Genomic DNA, 27692 nt, shown 5'->3' with positions numbered 1-27692 from the left:
GCCAGCGATTTAGCCTTGTGAGCTAAACCAGCCCCTGGGGAATACACACTCCCCCACTGAGGGGCCGAGCGCCCCTTCTGCATCCTGTATAAAATGGGAGGGCAATGAGCTGGACCCTGTAGTAGAGTAACTGCTCTGAACTCTTGTTCTGTTGCATTAAACCTTTTTCCCTTTGACTCAACCTGTTCTCCTTTCCGGGCCTTATAATAGTACGGCTGGCAGCACGGTGGCGCAGTGGGTTAGCCCTGCTGCCTCACGGCGCCGAGGTCCCAGGTTCGATCCCGGCCCTGTGTCACTGCCCATGTGGAGTTTGCACATTCTCCCCGTGTCTGCGTGGGTTTTCCCCCCACAACCCAAAGATGTGCAGGCAAGGTGGATTGACCACGCTAAATTGCCCCTTAATTGGAAAAAATTAATTGGGTACTCTAATTTTATAACAAAAAAAATAGGCTACAGAAATGTATCCTCTTCCTATTAGCCCCCCCCCCCCCCCCCCCAAAAAAAAGGTGTGATGAATGGGATCATATAGGGGGAAAAATAGATAAATATTTTCATTTACCGATTTGGAAATTGGGTACAGGATGTCACTGAAGAGGATTCTGATGTAATGTGTGTACTACTCCCATGGCTCGCTTTCCCACTGCATGTTGCAAGACTGCAATCAAACGCATTCATCTTGTAGTTTTCCATTTGTCGCATTGCCCTAACACTGCTCTGGCTTGGAGTGTGCACCCTGTCCAGTTGGACGTGACTGCCACCAGTATAGCAAACAACTGCAGGATGAGAAAGGCCGAAACATGTATATACCCTACTTTATTAAGGGTTTTATTTTGTGGACTCTATGGGCAGTACGGCAGCACAGTGGTTAGCACTGTGGCTTCACAGTGCCAAGGTCCCAGATTCGATTCCCTGCTAGGTGACTGTGCGGATTCTGCGCGTTCTCCCCGTGTCTGCGTGGGTTTCCTCCGGGTGCTCCGGTTTCCTCCCACAGTCCAAAGATGTGCAGGTTAGGTGGATTGGCCATGATAAATTGCCCTTAGTGACCAAAATGGTTAGAAGGGGTTATTGGGTTACAGGGATAGGGTGGAAGTGAGGGCTTAAGTGGGTCGGTGCAGACTCGATGGGCCGAATGGCCTCCTGCACTGTATGTACTGTGTACTAAATGACCTTTCGGACTCTCCCTGTTGATCAGGCTCCCATCTTTCCAGTTATCATTTTAGTGCCTCCTGCCCTGATCGACTCCTGAATTAAAGCTGTTCTTCCACTTTACAGTTTCCAGAAATGGGACCAGCTTAATCATAGAATTTACAGTGCAGAAGGAGGCCATTCGGCCCATCGAGACTGCACCAACCCTTGGAAAGAGCACACTACTTAAGCCCATCCTTCTACCCTATCCCCATAACCCAGTAACCCCATCAGACCTTTTTTTGGACACTAAAGGACAATTTAGCATAGCCAATCCACCCAACCTGCACATCTTTGGATTGTGGGAGGAAACCGGAGCACCCAGAGGAAGCCCACGCACACATGGGGAGAACGTGCGGACTCCACACACGGTCACCCAAGGCTGGAATTGAACCTGGGTTCCTGGCACTGTGCCACCCTGTTTTTGTCTTTACCCTTTAAAAGAGTCACAGTATGACTTAACTCTTCTTTAAATTTAGTTGCCTCTAATTTCAGGGCAGCACGGTAGCACAAGTGGCTAGTACTGTGGCTTCACAGTGCCAGGGTCCCAGGTTCGATTTCCCCACTGGGTCACTCTGTGCGGAGTCTGCACGTTCTCCCCGTGTCTGCGTGGGTTTCCTCCGGGGGCTTCGGTTTCCTCCCACAGTCCAAAGACGTGCAGGTTAGGTGGATTGGCCATGATAAATTGCCCTTAGTGACCAAAAAGGTTAGGAGGGGTTGTTGGGTTGCGGCGATGGGGTGGAAGTGAGGGCTTAAGTGGGTCGGTGCAGACTCCTTCCAGAGTATGTTCTGTAAAGCAAGGAAACGCCACATCCCCAATGCGCAACTGGCCAAATATCTGCATTCTCGCTGTATTAAACCGCTCACACTTCTCAATCCTGCTCACTGGGGTAGTGGAGGACCATCAATGATTTCTGAATTAGTAACAGTGAGGACGTTTCTTATAAAACACAACAAATGGCCAATTCTGAGTGAAATTGTACTTAGTTTAAATATGATATTGACCAGAAGTGTAACCTACACTTGCCAACCTTTACTCCTGGACCCAAGGTAAGCAGGGGGACTTTAGGAGCTTGTTGCAAGGTGTTATCTCCGGTAAATAAGCACATTGCGGTACACAATTTTCTTTTATTTTGCCCTGATCTTTCTTCTCCCTTACACATGCACCAAAAAAAGCCCAATCATTTGATGCTATTTGTTTGCAAGTTCATCGATCTTTTGTTCTTAAATTTAAAATATCTTAAAATGCACACATTTCATGTTTTTTTTTTCCTCTGCTATTTTATTTCCAGTACATTTCCTTGACCCCCATTCTTCCTGCACAGAGCTCGCCACTTGGCCCTGGGATTGTTGCTGTGATTCCTTTAATGACCCTTTAAATATCTGGCAGCTTGTTCAGAGCAACCAAACCTGTTTGGCACTCCTGATTGGCTCGATGTCATATTAATCTCTAGACTCAGCTCTGGATTGGTCGAATATATTGTCAGTCAAAGGAGCCTTTGTCCGCCGCCAAGCTTGGGTGAGCAGCCAGTGTTGTAGCAATATAAAGACCATCAGAATGAAGGTGAGGATTGTTGTAGTGCTTTATTTACTGGATGTTTGCAATGGCATTAGTCCTAAAGGTGGTAAACCGATTCCCTGTGTATTGCAGGTACGTTGCAGAAATGGTGAAATCTGCCCTGCACAAGAAACCGAAGAGAAACAGCTTGAGAACTGTGGCCCAGATGCCGGGTCCGAGCGCTGTGCAGTTTGCCTACGATCTGTTCTTTAATAAAGGACTGGCCCGGTTACATGAGCTTCAGGTAAGGACAACGTGTGAAACTCTGCAGCGAGACGTTTGTAAATCTGGAACTTCAGTGGAGAGCCAGTCCTACTATGAAATACAAACAAAAAGGCATGTGTGGATAGGGGAAACAGGTTTCAGGCACGGATATGACTTTGGAACTGCAGCTGTACATTCGAATCTGGATGGAGAGTTACTGTATAAAGGATGGGAATTTTCTGCACTGACTTTTAAAATGTCCCTTCGTGACTGAATTTAAGAGCCTTTCTGGGCATAATTCCACTCTCTTCCTACATGACATGTCAGTCTTGTGCGAAGTTTCCAGATTATAGTAATAATTATTACTAATTATAGTGCACAACACAAGGAAATTAGCAGCCTATTCGCTAATGGTTGTCATCTAAGCCTACAGAACAGTCAATGTGCTCTTAAAATCATTCAACACATATATTCAGCCAACTGAACCTGTGCTAGCTCTTTGATAGGACTGTTCGATTAGTCCCCGGGCCCTGCTCTTTTTCCACAGTGTCCTGCAAATGTCTATTTTGGGTATATATTCAATTCCCTTTTCGATTCCCGGCTTGGATCACCGTCTGTGCGGAGTCTGCACGTTCTCCCCCCGTGTCTGCGTGGGTTTCCTCCGAGTGCTCCGGTTTCCTCCCACAGTCCAAAGATGTGCAGGTTAGGTGGATTGGCCATGCTAAATTGTCCCTTAGTGTCCAAAATTGCCTTTAGTGTTGGGTGGGGTTACTGGGTTATGGGGATAGGGTGGAGGTGTGGGATTGGGTAGGGTGCTCTTTCCAAGAGCTGGTGCAGACTCGATGGGCCGAATGGCCTCCTTCTGCACTGCAAATTCTATGATTCTATGAAAGTAATTATTGCTTCTGTTACCACCACCCTTGAAAGCAGTGCATTCCAGGGTTGCAGCAACTCAAAATTGTAACATCTGAATACACCTCCCCTCGAGATAGAACATAGAACAGTACAGCACAGAACAGGCCCTTCGGCCCTCGATGTTGTGCCAAGCAATGATCACCCTACTCAAACCCACGTATCCACCCTATACCCGTAACCCAACAACCCCCCCCCCCCCCCCCCCCCCCCCCATAACCTTACATTTTTTTTGGACACTACGGGCAATTTAGTATAGCCAATCCACCTAACCCGCACATCTTTGGACTGTGGGAGGAAACCGGAGCACCCGGAGGAAACCCACGCACACACAGGGAGGACGTGCAGACTCCGCACAGACAGTGACCCAGCCGGGAACCGAACCTGGGACCCTGGCGCTGTGAAGCATTTATGCTAACCACCATGCTACCGTGCTGCCCCAAGATATTTGACAATTGTCTTAAATCTGTGACCTCCGCTTACTGCCGTCCTACCTGTGGAAATATTTTCTCCCTACCTTATAAAAACATCATAATTTTGAAATGATGCCAGCAACACATTGGGTGCATTTCTTTGAGATGTTTTTGTGACCAAATAAGTTGAAGTGCAACCAAAGAGAAAATGCTGGAAAATCTCAGCAGGTCTGGCAGCATCTGTAGGGAGAGAAAAGAGCTAACGTTTTGAGTCCAGATGACTCTTTGTCAAAGCTGAGTTTAAGTGCAAGTCTTTGTTCTCGTGTGTCTGATTGACCTTAGCTCCCTGTGTGTGATTTCATTGACCTGATGTGTCTGATTCTATGATTTTGGATGAAGTGGAGCTGATCTCGCCATCTCTCATACAAATGACTCCATGATTCTGATCCTACCCAGGAGCACAGAATTACTCATGGTGCAAAGTTTTTTTTTTTAAATAATTTTTATTCAAGTTTTTTAATAACAATAACAAATTTTCTCCCTGCAATTTAAAACAATCAAGCCGCGCTTCCACACCAAAACAAGAAAATAACTCTTTTCCCCCCCGGACCACTCGCTACTCCTTCGGCAGGAAATCGAGAAAGGGCTGCCACTGCCGAAAGAACCCTTGTACCGCATTGTGCAAAGTTAAGTGAATGCCAGACTGCATTTACACAGGAATACCTTCTCTAATATTAAAAGTAAAATTGTCAAATAATACACATCACATTGTCACATCACTTGCCTGTGAGACAATGGCAAATGGTGGACAGATTTCTGCTGCCACTATTTTGCTAGACTGCTTGTCCAACATCCAGTCCTGGATGAGCTGACATTTTCAGAAGGAGACGGTGATGTGGTGGCAATGTCACTGGATTAGTAATCCAGCGGTCAGGCTAATGCTCTGGGGACGCAGGTTCAAATTCCACATGGCAACTGGGGGAATTTGAATTCAATGAATAAATCTGAAATGAAAATCTACTCTTGTTGGTGACCATGAAACACACCAATGTGGTTGACTTTTAAACGTCCTCTGAGATGGCCGAGCAGAGTTACAAAGAACAAAGAAAAGTACAGCACAGGAACAGGCCCTTCGGCCCTCCAAGCCTGTGCCGACCATGCTGCCCGTCTAAACTAAAACCTTCTGCACTTCCGGGGTCCGTATCCCTCTATTCCCATCCTATTCATGTATTTGTCAAGATGGCCCTTAAATGTCACTATCGTCCCTGCTTCCACCACCTCCTCCGGCAGCGAGTTCCAGGCACCCACTACCCTCTGTGTAAAAAAACTTGCCTCGTACATCTCCTCTACACCTTGACCCTCGCACCTTAAACCTATGCCCCCTAGTAATTGACCCCTCTACCCTGGGGAAAAGCCTCTGACTATCCACTCTGACTGTGCCCCTCATAATTTTGTAGACCTCTATCAGGATGCCCCTCAACCTCCTTCGTTCCAGTGAGAACAAACCGAGTTTATTCAACCTCTCCTCATAGCTAATGCTCTCCATACCAGGCAACATCCTGGTAAATCTCTTCTGCACCCTCTCTAAAGCCTCCACATCCTTCTGGTAGCGTGGCAACCAGAATTGAACACTATAGTTGTGTCAAACAACTACAAAAAGGCCAATAAGGAATGAAACTAGATGAACCACCAACATCAACTTATGCACTGGCTTTGATTGTTCCTTGTCACTTTTACTCATCCAGTACTGCAACCCTCCAAGTTCTCTGCGTTCCTACAATTCTGGCCCCTTGTGCATCCCAACTTCCTTCACTCCACCATTGGTGGCTATGTTTACAGCTGCCTGAGACCTAAGCTCCGGCATTTCCTCCCTAAACACCTCTGCCTCTCAACCTCGCCTTGCTACCTCTTTGGCCAAGTTTTTGGTCATAATATCTTGTATGTAAAATTTTGTCTGGAAATATTCTTATGAAGCACCTTGACACATTCTTCTAAGCTAAAGATGCTGGACAAATCTGGAACCATAGACCCTTACAGTGCAGAAAGGCAATTTGGCCCATCGAACCCTCTGAAAGAGCACCCTACCTAGGTCTACTCCTCTTCCCTATCCCTGCAACCCCATAACCTGCTCATGCTTGGAAACTAAGGGGCAATTTATCATGGCCAATCCACCTAACCTGCACATCTTTGGACTGTAGGAGGAAACTGGAGCACCCAGAGGAAACCCATGCAGACACGGGGAGAACGTGCAAACTCTACACAGACAGTCACCCAAGGCCGGAATCAAACCCAGGTCCCTGGCGCTGTGAGGCAACAGTGCTAAATATGTTACTGTTTCACTTAAGCCAAACTGTGTGACCATTCCACTGCTTGACTTGAAAGGAGTATAACAAGGCTCAGCTTGAAGAGCCCCTGGACTGTTTAACATGATGGCCACTCGCAGTTGTGCTACAGAACCTGCAATATAAATCATGCATTGTATTTACAGGATTGATCATTCAAATTTCTTGCTTTCGGTGAGAACATGGGGATTTATTTTTGGGCCAGTCTTGTGCCTGTGCAAATATCTGACCCGCTTGTGTTAAATTCCTATTCAAATGCCTGCATCTGAAAAAGTATACCACAGAATCAAGGATAACAACATTTAGTCAGGGCAGCACGGGAGCACAGGGCAGTGGTCATGTGGGACTGTGTCTCACATGACCACTGCCCTGTAAGACTACGATCGGCTTCTAACTAAAATGAACCCTGTTGTGTTGAAGTCGATTTATTCTGCAGCCCCTTTTGAAATTATTCTTGCAATGTCTTCAAGATCCTCTGACTCCCTTTGAATGGGGAACTGAAGGGTTAAAGGATTGTACTGCCAGTGTCTTCACCTGCTTTATATTCTTGTTTTGTTAGCTGGAGGGAAAAGCAAAGTATGGCCCTGTGTGGAAGGCTCGTTTTGGGCCTATCTTGACCGTACACATTGCAGATCCAGCATTAATTGAACAAGTCTTGCGGCAGGAAGGGAAACATCCGATACGTTCTGATTTATCATCTTGGAAAGATTACAGACAATACAGAGGACACGCTTATGGGCTCCTCACTGCGTGAGTAGAACTAACTCAACAACTGATTGAAAAATAACTTGTGCGTGTATGTTTTTATGTGAAACAGCCACCAAATGCAACTAATAGCTGGAGAATGTGGTTCTTTAACCACTTGCATGAGGCGTTAAACGAAACAACAAAGTTTACATAGCACCTTGAGCTTATTATAAAATCTCAAGGCACTTCACAGGAGCCTGAATGCCTGTCCCATTGGTTCCAATTTTCTGGCGCGATTTGGTGAATAGCAATGAGTTCTCCTGGTATTCCAGTCAACATTCCTTGAAAATGAAATGAAATGAAAATTGCTTATTGTCACGAGTAGGCTTCAAATGAAGTTACTGTGAAAAGCCCCTAGTCGCCACATTCCGGCGCCTGTCCGGGGAGGCTGGAACGGGAATTGAACTGTGCTGCTGGCCTGGTTGGTCTGCTTTAAAAGCCAGCGATTTAGCCCAGCGTGCTAAACCAGCCCCTTCCTTATTGAGCAAACATCACCACTGATCCCTCATGTTGTGGATTGTGGGATCTTGCTATGCTCAAAACAGCTGCTGCATTGGCCTCCACGACGGCCATTATTGTTCAAAATGACTCCTTGTATGCGAGGGGTTTTGAAGTGTCTCTGAGGAACATAAGGTGCTGTAGAAATACAAGCCTTTCTTTCTTTCTCAGCTGTACTGTCCCAGGGAGATGGGGGAGGGTGGGAGAGGAGGAGATGGAAAAGGAGAGGGGGAAGTTGGAACCGAGAGGAAGCCCTGGCAGCTGTCACTTTAAATTTGACAGGCTTGTGGAAAAAAACACAACGCATTAAAAATGCAACTGCAGGTCAGTCGCTGTCTGAATGATTAGCTTTGCTTCCTTATAATTCATACACAGCCCAGTTGCTTTTTCTTATGTCCACACAGAAGGACACTTCCACAGGCATGCTGTGAATGGAGATTGTGTTATAATAACACACTTCAGGATGAACAATCAATTTACTGTAAATACTACAGATCACCACCAGAGATTCTGGAGGTAGAAATCCAATTTGGTGGGCACCAAATGTTGGGCAGTATCACATCAGCCATCTGTTATATGCCTGCTTCATTTTCAGTCGTATTGAGAGTATAACAGGCTGACTCACTACTACCCACTCTGTGCTATCTGCCAAATTCTACCCCCTGATCTCGATGAAGAATAGTTAATACTGACTATATATACACCTTTGGCTGCAACGGTTTATTAAGTTAAACTTAATCAAAGTAGGATCACTAGACTGTAATTTAACAAAAAAAAATTGACCTTTCACTTCTTTTTAAAACCTTTTCAAAATAAATGCCTCACAAAACCTCCGGGTCTCTCTCACAACCGGGAGAGAAAGCATGTACATAATGTCTGATATTTGCAATAGTGTTCCACCAGCCCCAGCTCTTCAATCGGTTGGCAAAGCAGAAATATCACCACTCGTTGTTTTGGCATCTGAACTTGGAGAAAGGTAGCTTTCACAATGAGTGAGAAACTGGTAAAGGAAGCTGAGCAAACATCGCTCACCATTCCAAACTTCTTCCACCATTTTGTGTGGAAAATTATTCCTAATTTCACTCCTGGAAGGAACACTGGTATCAATTGTGAAACACACTCGACATAACATCTATTGAAATAATGATGACCTTCTTGATCTATGGAAGCCAAGGGCACATTGATCTCTAAACTCTCCTACTTAGTTGCTGGGGAAAGAGACACTGCATTGACAAGTTAGTAAATAACACTGCCATAGGCAGGTGAGTGATCATATAAGGTCACTGCTCCTTTTGATTTCTGTCCATTCCTGGATATTTTTAACATTTCCATAGGTCTGTTGCCTTGACACTTGACCCAGAGGAAATTGTTGATTTTCTTCTTCTGGGGCGGCACAGTGCTGCAGTGCTTAGCACTGCTGCCTCACAGCGCCGAAGACCCGGGTTTAATCCTGACCCCAGGTCACTGTCTGTGTGGAATTTGAACATTCTCCCCGTGTCTGCGTGGGTCTCGCCTCCACTACCCAAAAAGATGTGTAGGGTAGGCGAATTGGCCACGCTAAATTGCCCCTTAATTGGGGAAAAAAAATAATTGGGCACGCTAAATGTATAAAAAGAAAAAAATAAGGTTTTCCTTCTTTGTTGTGAATGACTCATTTCTTTTGGATCTTTGCCAAGGGTTTTATTTTTATCATTAAATGGAAGGGATTTGTCCCAAGTCCCTCCGTCATCAGCTGTGAGCAAAAAGAAGGAATGACTGAGCACATCTGCTGTGTCTGTCCCTCGATCAGGAGGTTGAAGAGCTGCAGAATAACCGCTTCCAAAATGAGCCTTTGCACTTACAGAATAGCTCCATGGTACGGGCTCAGCCCAATAGAAATCCAGCAAACAATTTACTTCAGAAAATAATTTTCTGCCAGGCAGTCAGGGGAAAAAAAGCCACAACCTGTGGTGGAAACCAGACGAGGGGACCATAAATATAAAATGGACACTATTAAATTCAATTGGGGAATTCAGGAGAAACTTCTTCCCAGAGAATAGTGAGAATGTGGGACTCACTACCACAGAAATAGCTGAGCTGAATAGCTTAGATGGAAGGTGAAGCTGGATAAACTATAATAATCTTTATTATAGTTAATGTAGGCTTACATTAACACTGCGATGAAGTTACTGTGAAAAGCCCCTAGTCGCCACATTCCGGCGCCTGTTTGGGTCACAGAGGGAGAATTCAGAATGTCCAATTCACCTAACAGCATGTCTTTCGGGACTTGTGGGAAGAAACCGGAGCACCCGGAGGAAACCCACGCAGACACGGGGAGAACGCGCACACTCCTCATAGACAGTGACCCAAGCTGGGAATCGAACCTGGGACCCCGACGCTGTGAAGCAACAGTGCTAACCACTGTGCTACCGTGCCGCTCTTATGAACTCATGAGGCGGAAAGGAATAGGAGATTATGGCAGTTTCATATCAGAATCTTTTTTTAATATAAATTTAGAATACCCAATTAATTTTTTCCAATTAAGGGGCAATTTAGCATGTTCAATCCACCTACCCTGTATATATTTGGGTTGTGGGGGCGAAACCCACGCAGACACGGGTAGAATGTGAAAACTCCACACGGACAGTGACCCAGAGCCGGGATCGAACCTGGGACCACAGCGCCGCAGTCCCAGTGCTAACCACTGTGCCACATGCCGCCCCTCATATCAGGATCTTGAGCTGAAACTGGCCAAATATTATCTTATCTCCAGCGTGAGGATTGAAGACATTTTATCCACCGAAGATGTTAGTTGGACACGGAATGATGGACCATAAAAGGCAGAGACTGCAGGATAAATTGGTCAACCTACCCTATCCAACAGAGAATTGTGCTCAAATGGGGAAGAGGTCACATAATTGATGCCACCGTGTTGTAGTCGCAGCTCTATTAGTACCTATTAGTGTCGCTCCCAGCATCAGTTAATTTGCCTTTGGGATGAAACATTAAATTGTCCCTTGTATCCTGGCCAATATTTATCCCAACATCACAGAAACAGATTATCCGGTCATTATCACATTGTGGGAGCTTGCTATGCACAAATTGGCTATCGCCTTTCTTACATTATTACATAGAATTATTACATAGAATTTACAGTGCAGAAGGAGGCCATTCGGCCCATCGAGACTGCACCGGCTCTTGGAAAGAGCACCCTACCCAAGGTCAACACCTCCACCCTATCCCCATAACCCAGTAACCCCACCCAACACTAAGGGCAATTTTGGACACTAAGGGACAATTTAGCATGGCCAATCCACCTAACCTGCACATCTTTGGACTGTGGGAGGAAACCGGAGCACCCGGAGGAAACCCACACACACACACGGGGAGGATGTGCAGACTCCGCACAGACAGTGGCCCAAGCCGGAATCGAACCTAGGACCCTGGAGCTGTGAAGCAATTGTGCTATCCACAATGCTACCGTGCTGCCCCTTATAACAGTGACTACACTTCCAAAAGTACTTCATTAGCTATAAAACGCTTTGGGACATGCTGAGATTCTGAAAAGCACTACAGTATAAAAATTCAAGTTATGGCGCGGCACGTTGGCGCCGTGGTTAGCACTGCTGCCTCACGGCGCCGAGGACCCGGGTTTGATCCCGGCCCCGGGTCACTGTGCGCCGTTTGCACCTTCTCCCCATGTCACCCCTACAACCCAAAGATGTGCAGGTTAGGATATTTTCACAGTAACGTCATTGCAGTGTTAATGTAAGCCTGCTTGTGACAATAAAGATTATTATAAAAAGTGGATTGGCCACACTAAATTTCCCCTTAATTGGGAAAAAAAAAGAATTGGGTACTTTAAATTAAACAAAATGCAAGTTATTTCGTGTATAACACCTATTTAAATGAAATTAAATAGGTATTTTTTAAAAGGGAGAATATAAAATAATACAGTGCAAGAACAAGAAACTGGAATTAGATTAGATACTTGAAAAGAGCCCCATTATAGGAGGAATGAGTCAAATGGCCTCTATCCTGTTGACCCGACTATATTGGAACTGTCACTGGCCTCTTACCCTGCGAAAGATAATGATGGTTAATGTATATAAAGGTGACCTTGTGAGAAGTGAGCTCTTGGCCATTGCCGTTATTTCTGCTGTGTTAAGGGATTTCTTTCTTGCAGGGAGGGGGAGGAGTGGCAGAATCTTCGCAGCATGCTCGGCAAACACATGCTGAAGCCAAAGCAAGTGGAGGCATATGACGGTGTCCTCAATGGGGTCGTCACTGACCTAATCTATAGGCTCCGACACCAACAGACCAAGAATGATGACGTCCTGGTGAAGGACCTGGCAGAAGAGTTCTACAAGTTTGGATTGGAAGGTGAGGGGCTGAATACAGAAAGAGGGGAAGTGTCATTTTGGGCGAGATTGGCAGGGTGTTTCCCGCTGGCTTTTTGGGTGAGATCCAGACCTGTATTTATCCACACTTATTAATTTTTTGGGGACATGGGAGGTTTCTCACTGGTCAATCCCACACTTCAAAATTCAGTGGGGAACTAAACTCGCCACTCAGACTGGCTCCTCCGCGATCAGGGCGCCATTTTGAAAGGGTGGCCGAATCTCAAAGTGAGCTTGGGGGTCCCCTACACCCTCCACCCACAGACAATGCGACCCCCTTCAGACATGGGCAACAACCTCGACCCCTGAGGGCAACCTCTTCTCCCCCCATCAATAAAAGTTAGTGTGAGTCCCCTCCCCACCCGCCCCACACCCACCCATCCTCATGGGCATCAGTGGCATCGTACCCCCCTCCCCACAAGGGGCTGGTTTAGCACAGTGGGCTAAACAGCTGGCTTGCAATGCAGAGCCAGGCAGCAACGCGGGTTCAATTCCCGTACCGGCCTCCCCGAACAGGCGCCGGAATGTGGCGACTAGGGGCTTCATTGAAGCCTACTTGGGACAATAAGTGATTATTATTATTAAGTGAGCAGACCCCACTATGGGGTCGCTGATGTCCCCCCCCCCCCCCCAAACTTTAGGCTCCCTCCCCCTTCATGTTCTCCCCCTCCCCTTTCACGACCTCCCCCCAACCTTCATGATGCCACTTTGTCCTCCCTTTCATGGGCATTGTCCCCTCGGGCTCTGCCCCTTGGCAGTCAACCTAGCATCTGGGCACTGCCCTGACACCCTGGCAGTGCCCTGTCTTGTGCCTGGCTACCTGGGGGGCCTCCGGGTGATTGTGCCCTCACCCTGGCCGCACATATTTCGATGAGCCTAACAGTTGGTTTAAATATTATTACCCAGATCATGCCCAGCGAGGGAGGAATCCAGATCACGCCGTGGGCCGGGTGACCCGCATGCGGATTTGTGTCTGGCACCAGAATCAACACCAGGCACAACGGGGTGGGAAAATAGCGCCCCTTGTGCCTGAACTCATTTATTCCTACAACCAAAATCACTCAAAACTGGTGATCTGATCATTAACACATGTAACAGGTCGAAGCAAGGAAAGGAGGGCAAGAGGGGGTACAGAACAGGGAAGGTCTGTGTTAGGGTGGAGGCAGAAGAGATAAAATGATGGTGGTTTAAGGAAAAAGGGGGTGATATTGAAACAATGACAAAGTAAAGAAACAAAAGATGGGTCCAGAAGTGGAAATAACAACAGCAGAATAATTAACAGTGCCTAATGGGGCAGGGGTGATGATTTGAAATTGTTGAACTCAATCTTGGGTCCACAAAGCAATAAAGTGCGAATTGAACGATGAAGTGCTGTTCCTCCAGTTTACATTGAGCTTCGTTGGAACATTGTAGGAGGCTGAGGACAGAAAGATCAGATTGGGTTTGTGTGTGTGTGGTAGGGAGGGAGGGGTGGGGGTTTAGAAATCAAGTGACAAAAAGTAAAGTTGGCCTGCGCACACAGAAAACCAATGGACCCAAGCAGGATAGAGCAGCTCAGGGAGTTCACAGTCCCGAAACTGGAACAATAAAGGCCCTCTGTCAATTGTCACAAAATCGCAGATCATATAGTGCAGAAGAGGCCCTTCGGCCCATCGAGTCTGCACCAACATGTGAAAAACACCTGACCTGCCTTCCTAACCCCATTTGCCAGCACTTGGCCCATAGCCTTGAATGTTATGACATGCCAAATGCTCATCCAGGTACTTTTTAAAGGATGTGAGGCAACCCGCCTCTACCACCCTCCCAGGCAGTGCGTTCCAGACCGTCACCACCCTCTGGGGGGAAAAAGGTTTTTTCTCAAATCCCCTCCTAAACCTCCCACCCCTCACTTTGAACTTGTGTCCCCCTCGGAACTGACCCTTCAACTAAGGGGAGCAGCTGCTCCCTACCCATCCTGTCCATGCCCCTCATAATCCTGTCCACCTCGATCAGGTCACCCCTCAGTCTTCTCTGCTCCAGTGAAAACAACCCAAGCCCATCCAACCTCTCTTCATAACTGAAATGTTCCATCCCAGGCAACATCCTGGTGCCAGAACTAGCAGAATAGCGTGCTAAACCAGTTCGCCCCAAATAATGTTCTGAGATTACCGAGCTAGTTTTTAAACTTTCACAAGGATTAATCTCTGTGCACCTCTACTCATTCTTCCAGGCATCTCTTCAGTCCTCTTTGAGACACGGATTGGCTGCCTCAAGGCTGATGTTCCAAAAGAAACCGAAGATTTTATACAGTCAATTAACACCATGTTTCAAATGACGCTCATCACTATGGCGATGCCAAAGTTTCTACATAAAATCCATCCCGAACCCTGGCAGAAATTCATCGTCTGCTGGGATTACATGTTCGCTTTTGGTATGTGAGATGCTTTGTTGGTGTGGCAGATCTGTTCAATGTGTTGAGGAAGTGGGAAGGGATGGACGAAGAATGTTGTTCATGTTTTCACCACAAGGGGCAGACTATAACATTGCCTCACCATTATAAAATGAAATGAATAAAAATCGCTTATTGTCACAAGTAGGCTTCAATGAAGTTACTGTGAAAAGCCCCTAGTCGCCACATTCCGGCGCCTGTCCGGGGAGGCTAGTACGGGAATCGAACCGTGCTGCTGGCCTGCCTTGGTCTGCTTTAAAAGCTAGCGATTTAGCCCAGTGAGCTAAACCATCCCCTGGTTTATGATATCCAGTCCGGGATTCTCCGACCCTGCACGGGGTCGGAGAATCCCTGGGGGGGGGGGGGGGGGGGGGCGCGAATCCCGCCCTGATGCTGGCTGCCCTAAGCTCCGGCACTGTTTTTCGGGCAGGCCGGGATTCCCGCCACGCCGGTCGGGGGCTGTTGATAGTGGCCCCCCCCGGCAATTCTCCGGGCCCTAATGGGCCGAGCAGCCGTCCATTTTTGGCCAGTCCCGCCGGCGTGAATTACTCACCTCACGCACGGCGGGACCTGGCAGGTGAGTATGCGGGGGCGGTCCTCAGGGGGGTGTGTGGGGGGGGGGGGGGGGGGGCATGGGGGGATCCAACCCTGGGTGGCCTGACCCGTGATCGGGGCCCACCGATCTGTGGGCAGGCTTGGCTCATGGGGGGGATTTCTTTCCTCTGTGCCCGGCCCCTGTAGTGCTCCGCCATATTGCCCGGGGGCCAGCACGGAGAAGAGAACCCCTGCGTATGCGCAGAAATACGCCGGCCGGTCTGCGCATGCGCAAGATCACGCCGGCCGTTCCGCGCATGCCTGAACTCGCGCCGGCCCTTTGGCGCCGGCTGGAGCAGCGTCAACCCCTCCGGCGTCCACCTAGCCCCCTAGAAAGGTGAGAATTCCTCACCTTGGGGGGCCGTTGACGCCGGAGTCGTTGGTGCCGGTTTTCCCGCCGGCGTGGGGGACATAGCCCCATTTTCATAGAATCCCACCCATAGTATCTGAGATCCACTGCCTGCCTAAAAGTAAAACCCTATCCCAGTGTGTCGATGTCCTGTTTTATACATCTAAATTGTGACAGGGACTGTCTCCACTGGATTGGATTTGTTTATTGTCAGGTGTACCAAGGTGCACTGAAAAGTATTTTTCTGCGTGCAGCTGAAACAGATCATTTGGTACATGAAAAGAAAATACATAATAGGGCAACACAAGTACACAATGTAAATACATAGACACTGGCATCGGATGAAGAATACAGGAGTGTAGTGTTAATGGGGTCAGTCCATAACAGGGTCGTTTAGGAGTCTGGTAACAGCGGGGAAGAAGCTGTTTTTGAGTCTGTTCGTGCGTGTTCTCAGACTTCTGAATCTCCTGCCCGATGGAAGAAGTTGGAGGAGTGAGTACGCCGGGTGGGAGGGATCCTTGATTATGCTGCCCGCTTTCCCCAGGCAGCGGGAGGTGGTGGCATCTCGCGGAGAGAGGTGCCCATGGTGGAAGTGACACGTGACCTGCGGCATAGCTCACTGATTGCTTCCCTTGTAAAGCAAAGTTTCCGCAAGGTAACTGGAAGTAGGAGGGGTTCAGTCATGTGGTGCAGATCCCAGAGGGTGTGGGGTGCTGTGAACCTTGAATGCTGCCTCTCTAGGTCACTGCTCCTCCCCCGGTAAACAAAGCTACAGTGTAAAAACTACGATGCCTTCTTTACAATTGAGGATAGAAGGAAAGGAGTCCGTTAGCTGGATGGTTAGAGACAGTGGCGTAGTGGTATTATCGCTGGACTAGTGACCCAGAGTCATGTTCTGGGAATCTGGGTTCGAATCCCACCATGGCACATGTTGAAATTCTAATTCAATAAAAATCTGGAAATAAGGAATCAATTGTCGTAAAAACCCATCTGGTTCATTAATGTCCTTTAGGGAAAGAAATCTCTTGTCCTTACCCAGTCTGGCCTACATGTGACTCCAGATCCACAGCAATGTGGTTGACTCTTAAATGCCCTCAGGGATGGGCAACAAATACTGGTCCAGCCAGCAACGTCCACAACCCATGAACAAATTTTTTAAAAATACATAAATAATGCCAACAGTGCTAGTTTAATCCTCGTACCAGCTGAGGTAGTTTTTGGGGCCTAGTTCCTCACCTTGCCCCATTGTAATATATCAACTCTTGGACAATGAGGATGCAACATAGGGCAAGATTCTCTGATCTCCGTGTTCCTTGGCGGCAGGAGGCAGCGCGCCGTTGGCCGTCGGTAGGATCTTCTGGGATTTCCCATTGACTCCATCCCACGCCACTGGGAAATCTGCGGCTGGGGTGCACTGTCAGTGAGACCGGACGATCTCGCTGGCGTGAACAGCCGGAAGATCTCGCCCATAGTGTGAGAGAGAGGGCATGGGAGCGGATGGCAGTCCCACTGTCGAAGGCACAAAGGCAGATGGTTAAGCGGCTGTTACAAGCACAGGAGGAGACCGCTTGGCTGTAACTGACTCTGCCTTGCTACCAACTCAATATGCAATGGATTGTGTACAATCCTACTTGGAACAGTAGACTGTGCCAGGAGCAGTGATGGGTTTAGTCCCTCGAGGTTGCTATTCCAGTGGGGATTCACTGTAGTTAGCGATGGTCAGAGAAAGTGTTGCTCTGCCTGGCCCTTATCCTTGCACTTAACTTGCAATTATTTTGCAGCTAAAGGACACATAGACCGGAGGATGGCCGAAATTCAACAGAAACTGGCAAGAAGGGAGCCAATTGAGGGGAAGTACCTGACCTACTTCCTGTCGTCCCAGAATCTGCCCATGAGAACCATTTATGGCAACGTCACGGAATTGTTACTTGCCGGTGTGGACACAGTAAGCGCTTGTCGCCATTAGTTCTTGTGGGGTAATTTTAATAGACTCACTGGGTGGGACACCCGCTGGCTTGGGTGGGACACTCGTCCACCCTACCAAATATTACCGTCTGTCGACACCGATGGTGACAGACTATTCCACCACTGAGGCATCGCACCCATTTCCAGTCCCGTTTTTTGCCAAAGGTGAGGGCTGTCATTGGTGAATGGCTTCTCGCATAACCTGAGGATGTTTAATGCATTTGTAACACCGCAGTTGAGAACTGACCTGCAGAGTCTGATGACTTTCACGTCCATATGACTCATTGCTGCACTCGGTGGTTGGCCTCGTTCTCACACACTGATCCGTGTTCCCTCTCTCGCTTTCCCGTAGATTTCCGGCACTATGTCGTGGACACTGTACGAGTTGTCCAGGCACCCAGACGTTCAGGCAGACCTGCACCGAGAAATCAAAGAGACGGTTGAAGACAAGCCTATCCCCTCTGCTGCTGACGTGGCAAAGATGCCCCTCATGAAAGCTGTTGTGAAGGAAGTACTGAGGTGAAGTTAAAGAGTGTTGCTAATCTGCAAATGTGGGTGTCCCTTCAGTATCCTTTGTCCACTCTTATAGTATCCAGGCATTTGTGCCTGGAAGGCTGCAATCACAAATAGCGACCTGAAAAGAAATTGCAAAATTGTGTTTCATTGGCGAAAACAAATAGTGGAGGTGATCATCCAATAGGAGGAAGCTCACTGGCCTTTCACCTGTAGAGAATGAGTTTGAATATGTTGGGAACTTTCCAGAAATGTAATTTCTTTTTGACATGGCTGGGATGGGAAATGGGCAAGTGATAGTTGGGGCGTTGCTCTGAAGTTGGAACAGAGGCAAATTGACGGCACGGAATGAAGGGGACAGGACGTGTCGTTTCCCAACTGGGCAGAGCCTGATGTTGACACTGGTCAGAAGCAAAGAAAGTATTCATCTCCCAAGTGCACACTTCCGTCGTCAGAAAGACGAAACCGTCGTGAGAGAATTGACTGCTGACATCAGGAACGCACAAGGAAATTCTTACTGAAACATAAGTGTAATGTACCATTTTTCCACCTTTCTAGGCTTTATCCAGTAATCCCAGGTAACGCTCGTGTCATTCCAGATAAAGATATCCAAATTGGAGAATACATCATTCCCCAAAAAGTAAGCAGCATAGAGGCTGGTAAGATTGTTTAAATGCAGAGGGCGTGGGAGTTCCCATTTGTCAAGGCCCTGAACTCTGTAACTCCCACCCTAAACCTCTCTCCCGATTGGATTTATTAGTGACTACCCCACATTTACCAGCCCCTGGTTTTGGATTCTCCCAAAAATTGGAAGCATCTCCACGTCTACCCTTTCATAATCTTAACTTTTACCACATCAAATCTCTTTACAAGATCTCTAGTATGTATGTGAAATAACATACAGTCGATCCTCACTTAACATTGCAGTTGTGGTCCTGAAAAGTGCAACTTTGTATGAAACGACTTTAAGTGAATCATGTTTTCCCATCACAACCAATGTAAAAGCTGTAGTTAGGTTCTGTCGGATATTTCTTGTCAGACAAAAAAAAAAACAGGAAAACATTATACCCTGTTCATTTCTAAATTCCTACATTTGTAAATGGAATAACTTTTAAAATAAATAAATTTTAAAATATAAAAGAAACGTGTTAACTCCTTTCTAATTACCTCCCCCCCTCGGCCCCCCCCCCCCCCCCCCCCCCCGCTTAATGAGGCAATTGAAAATGGGGATTTTTGTGTATAAAATAGCAAATGAAATAAGATGACACAACTGATTCTCACATTGAGCAGCAAAATCAGCCATAACCTGGGCAGCACGGTGGCACAGTGGTTAGCACTGCAGTCTCACGGCGCCGAGGCCCCGGGTTCAATCCCGGCTCTGGGTCACTGTCCGTGTGGAGTTTGCACATTCTCCCCGTGTCTGCGCGGGTTTTGCCCCCACGACCCAAAGATGTGCAGGGTAGGTGGATTGGCCATGCTAAATTGCCCCTTAATTGGAAAAAATGAATTGGGTACTCTAAATTTTTTTTTTAAATCAGTCATAACCAGCACCTTGACACAGCAGGTCACTAAAATAAAAACTTCCAGAAGAATCCGGCAAATAGAGATTTGTTCTTCACTAATCTTGGAAGTTGTGACCTATGTGTACTTTGTGGAAGGACAGCACGGTAGCACAGTGGTTAGCACTGCTGCATCACTGCACCAGAGGCCCGGATTCAGTTCCATCCTTGGGTCACTGTCTGTGTGGAGTTTGCACGTTCTTCCCGTGTCTGTGTGGGTTTCCTCCGGGTGCTCCGGTTTCCACTCATCGTCCAGGGATGTGGAGGTTAGGTGGGGCTATGGGGATAGGGTGGGGAGTGGCCTAGGTAGAGTGCTCTTTCAGAGGTCGGTGCAGACCAGATGGGCCAAAAGGCCTCCAGCTCTGTAGGGGTTCTATGACTTCTACTTGAGTTAGAGTGCACGGGAATACTCCTGCACCCTCCTGGTGGCCATGTGCTCTGATAGCTTATCATTGTTCTGATGGTGCTCTGATGATTCTGAATGACCTTCACTCTTCTATCCAGACCCTGATTACTCTGTGTCACTACGCAACATCACGAGATCAGGAAATCTTTCCCAATCCTGACTGCTTTCAGCCCAAGCGATGGCTTCATAAGGATCAGAGGTTTCATCCCTACGCATCCATCCCATTTGGATTTGGGAAGCGAAGCTGCATTGGAAGAAGAATTGCAGAGTTGGAGATATACCTGGCACTGGCTAGAGTAAGTTGGGGAATTTAGGATTTGCTGGGCAGAATAGAAAATGGGTTTATTGTTTCATGGCTCTACTTAATAGATGGGAATGGAATAGTTGTAGCTGACGTGCAAGATCTGTATTTGTTGCTATTTTACCATTTGGGTTAAATGGTGGTTTTACCAATAATTAGGAATGGGATGAGGCCATTCAACCCTGCTGCACCATTCTGTTACATCATGGCTGATTTGGCCCTACTCAACATGATTTTCCCACCTTTTGCTCCATATCCTTTGATAACCTCAGCAAACAACAAATCGCCCAATCTAAGCTTGACAACACCAATTATCTGCCGACACGCACATTTTCTTGTGGGAGAGAATTTCTGATTTTCGTGACCCTTTTTGTGAAGAAGTGCTTCCCGATTTCAGCTCTCCAGCCTGGCTCGAATTTTAAGATTATGCCACCTTGCTTTGGACTCCGCCCACCAGAGAAATTATTTCTTCCTATCTACTCTATCGACCTTTAATATTTGACATGCTTGAGCAGATCACCCAAAAGCTCAAGGAAAACACCCGATCCTCACAATTTAACTCTCGTAAGTCTTGATATAATTCTGATGAGTGTAATGTCCTCTGGTGGAGAGTCTGTATACGTTCAATGTGAAATCTTTCCAGTGAAGAAACTGGTGGCGTATTTTACTTGTCTTTTTTTTTTCAGATTCTGATCCACTTTGAGGTGAGACCAGAGTTCAAGGGCAGCATTGTAAAACCAATGACAAGAACTCTGCTGGTGCCGCAGCAGGAGATCAATCTCCAGTTTATTGACAGATGAATGTGTCCGCTGTGAACATTTTTCACATTATGCTAAAAGGGTACAAGGCCTTTGATTTCAAACCTCTGAAGTCTCACGGGGCTCTTTAGTAGTTAAAATTCAGAAAATAAACTTGTCAAATCAGGCTATCTCTTTTATCCAGAACTTTTGATGGACAATCTTGAGTGGACCTCCAACAGACCAGTGTCCTTGAAGTACTGCTGACGACATTGCTACTTGCCTCAATGTTGAACCCATGAATATGACTTTTGCAGCCCAACAGCTAGGCCTTTTTTGAGGACCGCAGGTCCGATGGTAATTGGAGAAAAGAACGAGTGTGGTATTTACATAAGCACCATACCATGTCTGAGAAAAATCTCAACGTTTCACAATCAACTACCTCGAATTACAGTGACCATTTTGTCTGGAAACCCAGAAGTTATTCTGCTTCGTGAAAGATCCCACAAACAATAAAGTTACAGGAATAGTATTTATTACCTGGAATATGAACTGCAGGCAGGTGGGCAAAAATTGTAATTTACCCTGGGCTACACCTCCCCGAAAAAGTCGGCATGGAGTTGACATCAGCCCACCCTGTAGCCATAACACGCTGCGGGTGGGCTTAAAATGGCCATGTAGGACTTCCATCCCTCACTGGGGAAGAGGCCCCACTCTCTGGAGCTTCTGGCAGTTCCATCCGTCTGGTGCCAAGTAGCTACTGCTGGATCTGCAAGAAGGTGACAGAAAAGGCCCATGGGGGCAGCACGGTGGCGCAGTGGGTTAGCCCTGCTGCCTCACGGCGCCGAGGTCCCAGGTTCGATCCCAGCTCTGGGTCACTGTCCATGTGGAGTTTGCACATTCTCCCCGTGTTTGCGTGGGTTTCGCCCCCACAACCCAAAGATGTGCAGGGTCGGTGGATTGGACACACTAAATTGTCCCATTAATTGGAAAAACTGAATTGGATACTCTAAATTAAAAAAAAAAGGCCCATGGCTCCCCAAAGCTGGAAAGCCTGGGATCTTAGGAAGTTGATTGGTTGGATTTAAGGCTGGGGTAGGGGTTTGATCTTAAGCGAGCTGATCACCCCAGGCCCCCAATGCACAAAGGGACACCTGCAGAAGATTGAAACCCTTTCCATCCCACACTGAAAAGGCTCCATGTCGGACTGGCCTCCCGGCTGCCCACGCCAGATATTTTATGATGTGGGCAGGGTATCATCATGGCAATTGGCTTTGATTACGAGCCGAATTGACCCTTGAATACCCATTTGAATATGGTATGAGGGCTGCTGGTTTTGACATGCCGTGTATTAATAGGTGGCAATGTGGTGGGGTGGGCAGCCACCCTATTTTACATGCCCCTTTGCCACAAAGATGCCCACTGGGAGAGAGAGCTTTGCAGCCCCTTGAGTCTAATTTTATTATTGGGTTTCAGTGCTGAGGGCATAAATGCATTGGCAAAGACAAGAGTTTTTAATAAGTCTCTGACTCAGTGGTATGGTCCTCCCCTTCAGAGTGGTTCTATATTATAAATTTGATGATTAGTTAATTGAGATAATTAATGATTTTTTAAAAATCCCCATTGCCTCCAAACCTCCCTCCAGCCCAAATTACCCTAGTAAATAGAAGAGCTTCAATCCAGGGATTTAGCAATCTGTGGCTGAAGTGGTGACCTTGAGAGGGCAATGCCTTTGCCAGAAGCCTATTTGAAAACAGGAAGGTGAATAGCACGTCTGGATCGGTTGGGTACAAATAGTTTTTATTTAAGTTCCAGAGTGATTTGCTACAGAACTTCAACCAATGGCTGAAACGTATCCCAACAGACATCCCATCTCCCTGACCAAAATTGTCATCAGTGTCCATTTAATGTTAGTTTTAGTGTCCTCATCACTGCCCAGTTTGAGGATTGTTTTCTTTTAGTTTAAAATTTTTTAAAAATAAATTTAAAGCACCCAATTATTTTTTTCCAATGAAGGGGCAATTTAGCATGGCCAATCCACCTATCCTGCACATCTTTGGGTTGTGGGGGTGAGATCCACGCAGGCACGGACAGACTCCACACGGACAGTGACCCAGGGCCGGGATTCGAACCCGCGTCCTCAGCGCCGAGAGGCAGCAGTGCTAACCACTGTGCCACCGTGCTGCCCATCTTTTTTTAATTTAAAAGTTTAATTTATTTTTTGAAGAAAATTTTGGGGAATTCTCCTCACTTTGTTGCTAAGACACTTACATCGGTGTGTGTTGTATGTTTGGTTGACTGTGTGTAACGGTGTACATTATTTTGAAATGATGCTTTTTTGGTACCTGCATAATTTAATTATCAATATGAATAAAAATGCTTTAGCATTATAATTTTTGAATTTTTGTCTGTTTGCAGTGAGATTATCCAGTTACAAACCAATATGTATTCACTTCCGTTACCTGTTGCAACCCTGATTGGGAAACAGGTTAACAGCAATCTCTACAATGTCACCCCCTGCCAAGAATATATAAATTCATAAACATCCTCACTACTTTTTTCCAGGGGCCCAGATGCTACATTCTGCTCCACTGCACCTTTTTCAAAATTTCTCCGTGTGGGAGGCCCTCTGTAAACACTGACACGTTCCTGGCAACTCTCTGTAAATACTGAAGCATCACCAGGGACACCCTGTAAATACTGACACACTCCCCGGGGACACCCTGTAAATACTGACACACTCCCCGGGGACACCCTGTAAATACTGACACACTCCCCGGGGACACCCTGTAAATACTGAAGCATCACCAGGGACCCCCTGTAAATACTGACACACTCCCTGGGGACCCCCTGTAAATACTGACACACTCCAGTGGACACCCTGTAAATACTGACACACTCCCTGGGGACACCCTGTAAATACTGACACACTCCCCGGGGATCCCCTGTAAATACTGACACACTCCCCGGGGACACCCTGTAAATACTGACACACTCCCTGGGGACACCCTGTAAATACTGACACACTCCCCGATGATCCCCTGTAAATACTGACACACTCCTTGAGGACACACTGTAAATACTGACACACTCCCCGGGGATCCCCTGTAAATACTGAAGCATCACCAGGGACTCCCTGTAAATACTGACACACTCCCCAGGGACCCCCTGTAAATACTGACACACTCCCTGGGGACACCCTGTAAATACTGACACACTCCCTGGGGACACCCTGTAAATACTGACACACTCCCCGGGGACACCCTGTAAATACTGACACACTCCCCGGGGACCCCCTGTAAATACTGACACACTCCCCGGGGACCCCATGTAAATACTGACACACTCCCCGGGGACCCCATGTAAATACTGACACACTCCCCCAGGGGAACCCCTGTAAATACTGACACACTCCCCCTGGGACCGCCTGAAAATACTGACACATTCTCCCAGGGAATCCCCTGTAAATACTGACACACTCCCTGGGGACACCCTGTAAATACTGACACACTCCTTGGGGACACCCTGTAAATACTGACACACTCCCTGGGGACACCCTGTAAAAACTGACACACTCCCTGGGGACACCCTGTAAATACTGACACACTCCCTGGGAACACCCTGTAAATACTGACACACTCCCCCAGGGGAACCCCCTGTAAATACTGACTCACTCCGCCAGGGAACCCCCTGTAAATACTGACACACTCTCCCGGGAACCTCCTGTAAATACTGACACACTCCCCCAGGGAACCCCCTGTAAATACCGACACACTTCCCCCCCCCCCCCCCCCCCCCCCCGGGAACCCCCTTTTAAATACTGACACACTCTCCCGGGAACCTCCTGTAAATACCGACACACTCCCCCAGGGAACCCCCTGTAAATACTGACACACTCCCTCCGGGGACCCTCCTGTAAATACTGACATCCCTGGGGTCCCCTGTAAATACTGATACACTCCCCCAGGGAACCCCCTGCAAATACTGACACACTCCCCGAGGGGAACCCCTTGTAAATAGTGACACACTCCCTCCGGGGACCCTCCTGTAAATAGTGACACACTCCCCGGGGACCCTCCTGTAAATACTGACACACTCCCTCTGGGGACCCGCCTGTAAATACTGACACACTCCCTCCGGGGACCCTCTGTAAATAGTGACACACTCCCTCCGGGGACTCTCCTGTAAATACTGACACACTCCACGGGGACCCCCTGTAAATACTGGCACACTCCCCGGGGACCCCCTGTAAATACTGACACACTCCCCGGGGACCCCCTGTAAATACTGACACACTCCCCAGGGACCCCCTGTAAATACTGACACACTCCCCGGGGACCCCCTGTAAATACTGACACACTCCCCGGGACCCATTGTAAATACTGACACACTCCCCAGCCCCCCTGTAAATACTGACACACTCCCCGGGGACCCCTGTAAATACTGACACACTCCCCGGGGACCCCCTGTAAATACTGACACACTCCCCGGGGACCCCCTGTAAATACTGACACACTCACCGGGGACCCCCTGTAAATACTGACACACTCACCGGGGACCCCCTGTAAATACTGACACACTCCCCGGGGACCCCCTGTAAATACTGTCACACTCACCGGGGACCCACTGTAAATACTGACCCACTCCCCGGGACCCATTGTAAATACTGACACACTCTCCGGGCCCCCCTGTAAATACTGACACACTCCCTGGGAACACCCTGTAAATACTGACACACTCCCCGGGGGACACCCTGTAAATACTGACACACTCCTTGGGGACACCCTGTAAATACTGACACACTCCCCCAGGGAACCCCCTGCAAATACTGACACACTCCGCCAGGGAACCCCCTGTAAATACTGACACACTCTCCCGGGAACCTCCTGTAAATACCGACACACTCCCCCAGGGAACCCCCTGTAAATACCGACACACTCCCCCCAGGGAACCCCCTGTAAACACTGACACACTCCCTCCGGGGACCCTCCTGTAAATACTGACACCCCCGGGGTCCCCTGTAAATACTGATACACTCCCCCAGGGAACCCCCTGCAAATACTGACACACTCCCCCAGGGGAACCCCCTGTAAATAGTGACACACTCCCTCCGGGGACCCTCCTGTAAATAGTGACACACTCCCTCCGGGGACCCTCTGTAAATAGTGACGCACTACCTCCGGGGACTCGACTGTAAATACTGACACACTCCCCGGGGACCCCCTGTAAATACTGACACACTCCCTCCGGGGACCCTCCTGTAAATAGTGACACACTCCCTCCGGGGACCCTCTGTAAATAGTGACGCACTCCCTCCGGGGACTCTCCTGTAAATACTGACACACTCCCCGGAGACCCCCTGTAAATACTGACACACTCCCTCCGGGGACCCTCTGTAAATACTGACACACTCCCCGGGGACCCTCTGTAAATACTGGCACAGTCCCCGGGGACCCCTGTAAATGCTGACACACTCCCCGGGGATTTCCTGTAAATACTGACACACTCCCCGGGGACCCCCTGTAAATACTGATACACTCCCCGGGACCCCCTGTAAATACTGACACACTCCCCGGGGACCCCCTGTAAATACTGACACACTCCCCGGAGACCCCCTGTAAATACTGACACATTCCCTGGGGACCCTCTGTAAATACTGACACACTCCCCGGGGACCCCCTGTAAATACTGACACACTCCCCGGGGACCCCCTGTAAATACTGACACACTCCCCGGGAACCCCCTGTAAATACTGATACACTCCCCGGGACCCCCTGTAAATACTGACACACTCCCCGGGGACCCCCTGCAAATACTGACACACTCCCCGGGGACCCCCTGCAAATACTGACACACTCCCCGGGGACCCCCTGTAAATACTGACACACTCCCCGGGGACCCTCTGTAAATACTGACACACTCCCCGGGGACCCCCTGTAAATACTGACACACTTCCCGGGGACCCTCTGTAAATACTGACACACTCCCCGGGGACCCCCTGTAAATACTGACACACTCCCCGGGGTCCCCCTGTAAATACTGACACACTCCCTCCGGGGACCCCCTGTAAATACTGACACACTCCCCGGGGACCCCCTGTAAATACCGACACACTCCCCCAGGGAACCCCCTGTAAATACTGACACACTCCCCCAGGGGAACCCCCTGTAAATAGTGACGCACTCCCTCCGGGGATCCTCTGTAAATAGTGACATCCCCGGGGACCCCCCTGTAAATGCTGACACACTCCCCGGGGATTTCCTGTAAATACTGACACACTCCCCGGGGACCCCCTGTAAATACTGATACACTCCCCGGGACCCCCTGTAAATACTGACACACTCCCCGGGGACCCCCTGTAAATACTGACACACTCCCCGGGGACCCCCTGTAAATACTGACACATTCCCTGGGGATCCTCTGTAAATACTGACACACTCCCCGGGGACCCCCTGTAAATACTGACACACTCCCCGGGGACCCCCTGTAAATACTGACACACTCCCCGGGAACCCCCTGTAAATACTGATACACTCCCCGGGACCCCCTGTAAATACTGACACACTCCCCGGGGACCCCCTGCAAATACTGACACACTCCCC

The 27692-nt window shown here is 48.3% G+C and overlaps 1 protein-coding gene across 2 annotated transcripts; it reads left to right on the top strand.

Moving 5' to 3' along the window:
• The first annotated feature begins 1900 nt into the window (after positions 1 to 1900).
• Positions 1901 to 21983, top strand: LOC119958221 (25-hydroxyvitamin D-1 alpha hydroxylase, mitochondrial). Of its 2 annotated transcripts, XM_038786618.1 has the most exons (10): positions 1901 to 2749; positions 2837 to 2987; positions 7174 to 7364; positions 12025 to 12221; positions 14448 to 14648; positions 17391 to 17554; positions 17927 to 18093; positions 18646 to 18727; positions 20151 to 20348; positions 21040 to 21983. In XM_038786618.1, the coding sequence occupies exons 2-10, from the start codon at positions 2850 to 2852 to the stop codon at positions 21151 to 21153; spliced, it is 1452 nt and encodes a 483-aa protein (XP_038642546.1). In that variant the 5' UTR covers positions 1901 to 2749; positions 2837 to 2849; the 3' UTR covers positions 21154 to 21983. The 2 variants fall into 2 exon arrangements, with proteins under 2 accessions (XP_038642546.1, XP_038642545.1); XM_038786617.1 differs by lacking the exon at positions 1901 to 2749 and having other exon boundaries at positions 2763 to 2987.
• The last annotated feature ends 5709 nt before the right edge of the window (positions 21984 to 27692 follow it).

Source organism: Scyliorhinus canicula, chromosome 28, assembly GCF_902713615.1.
Source record: "Scyliorhinus canicula chromosome 28, sScyCan1.1, whole genome shotgun sequence".
Taxonomy (NCBI): domain Eukaryota; kingdom Metazoa; phylum Chordata; class Chondrichthyes; order Carcharhiniformes; family Scyliorhinidae; genus Scyliorhinus; species Scyliorhinus canicula.
This window is presented reverse-complemented; position numbering and strand designations above follow the sequence as displayed.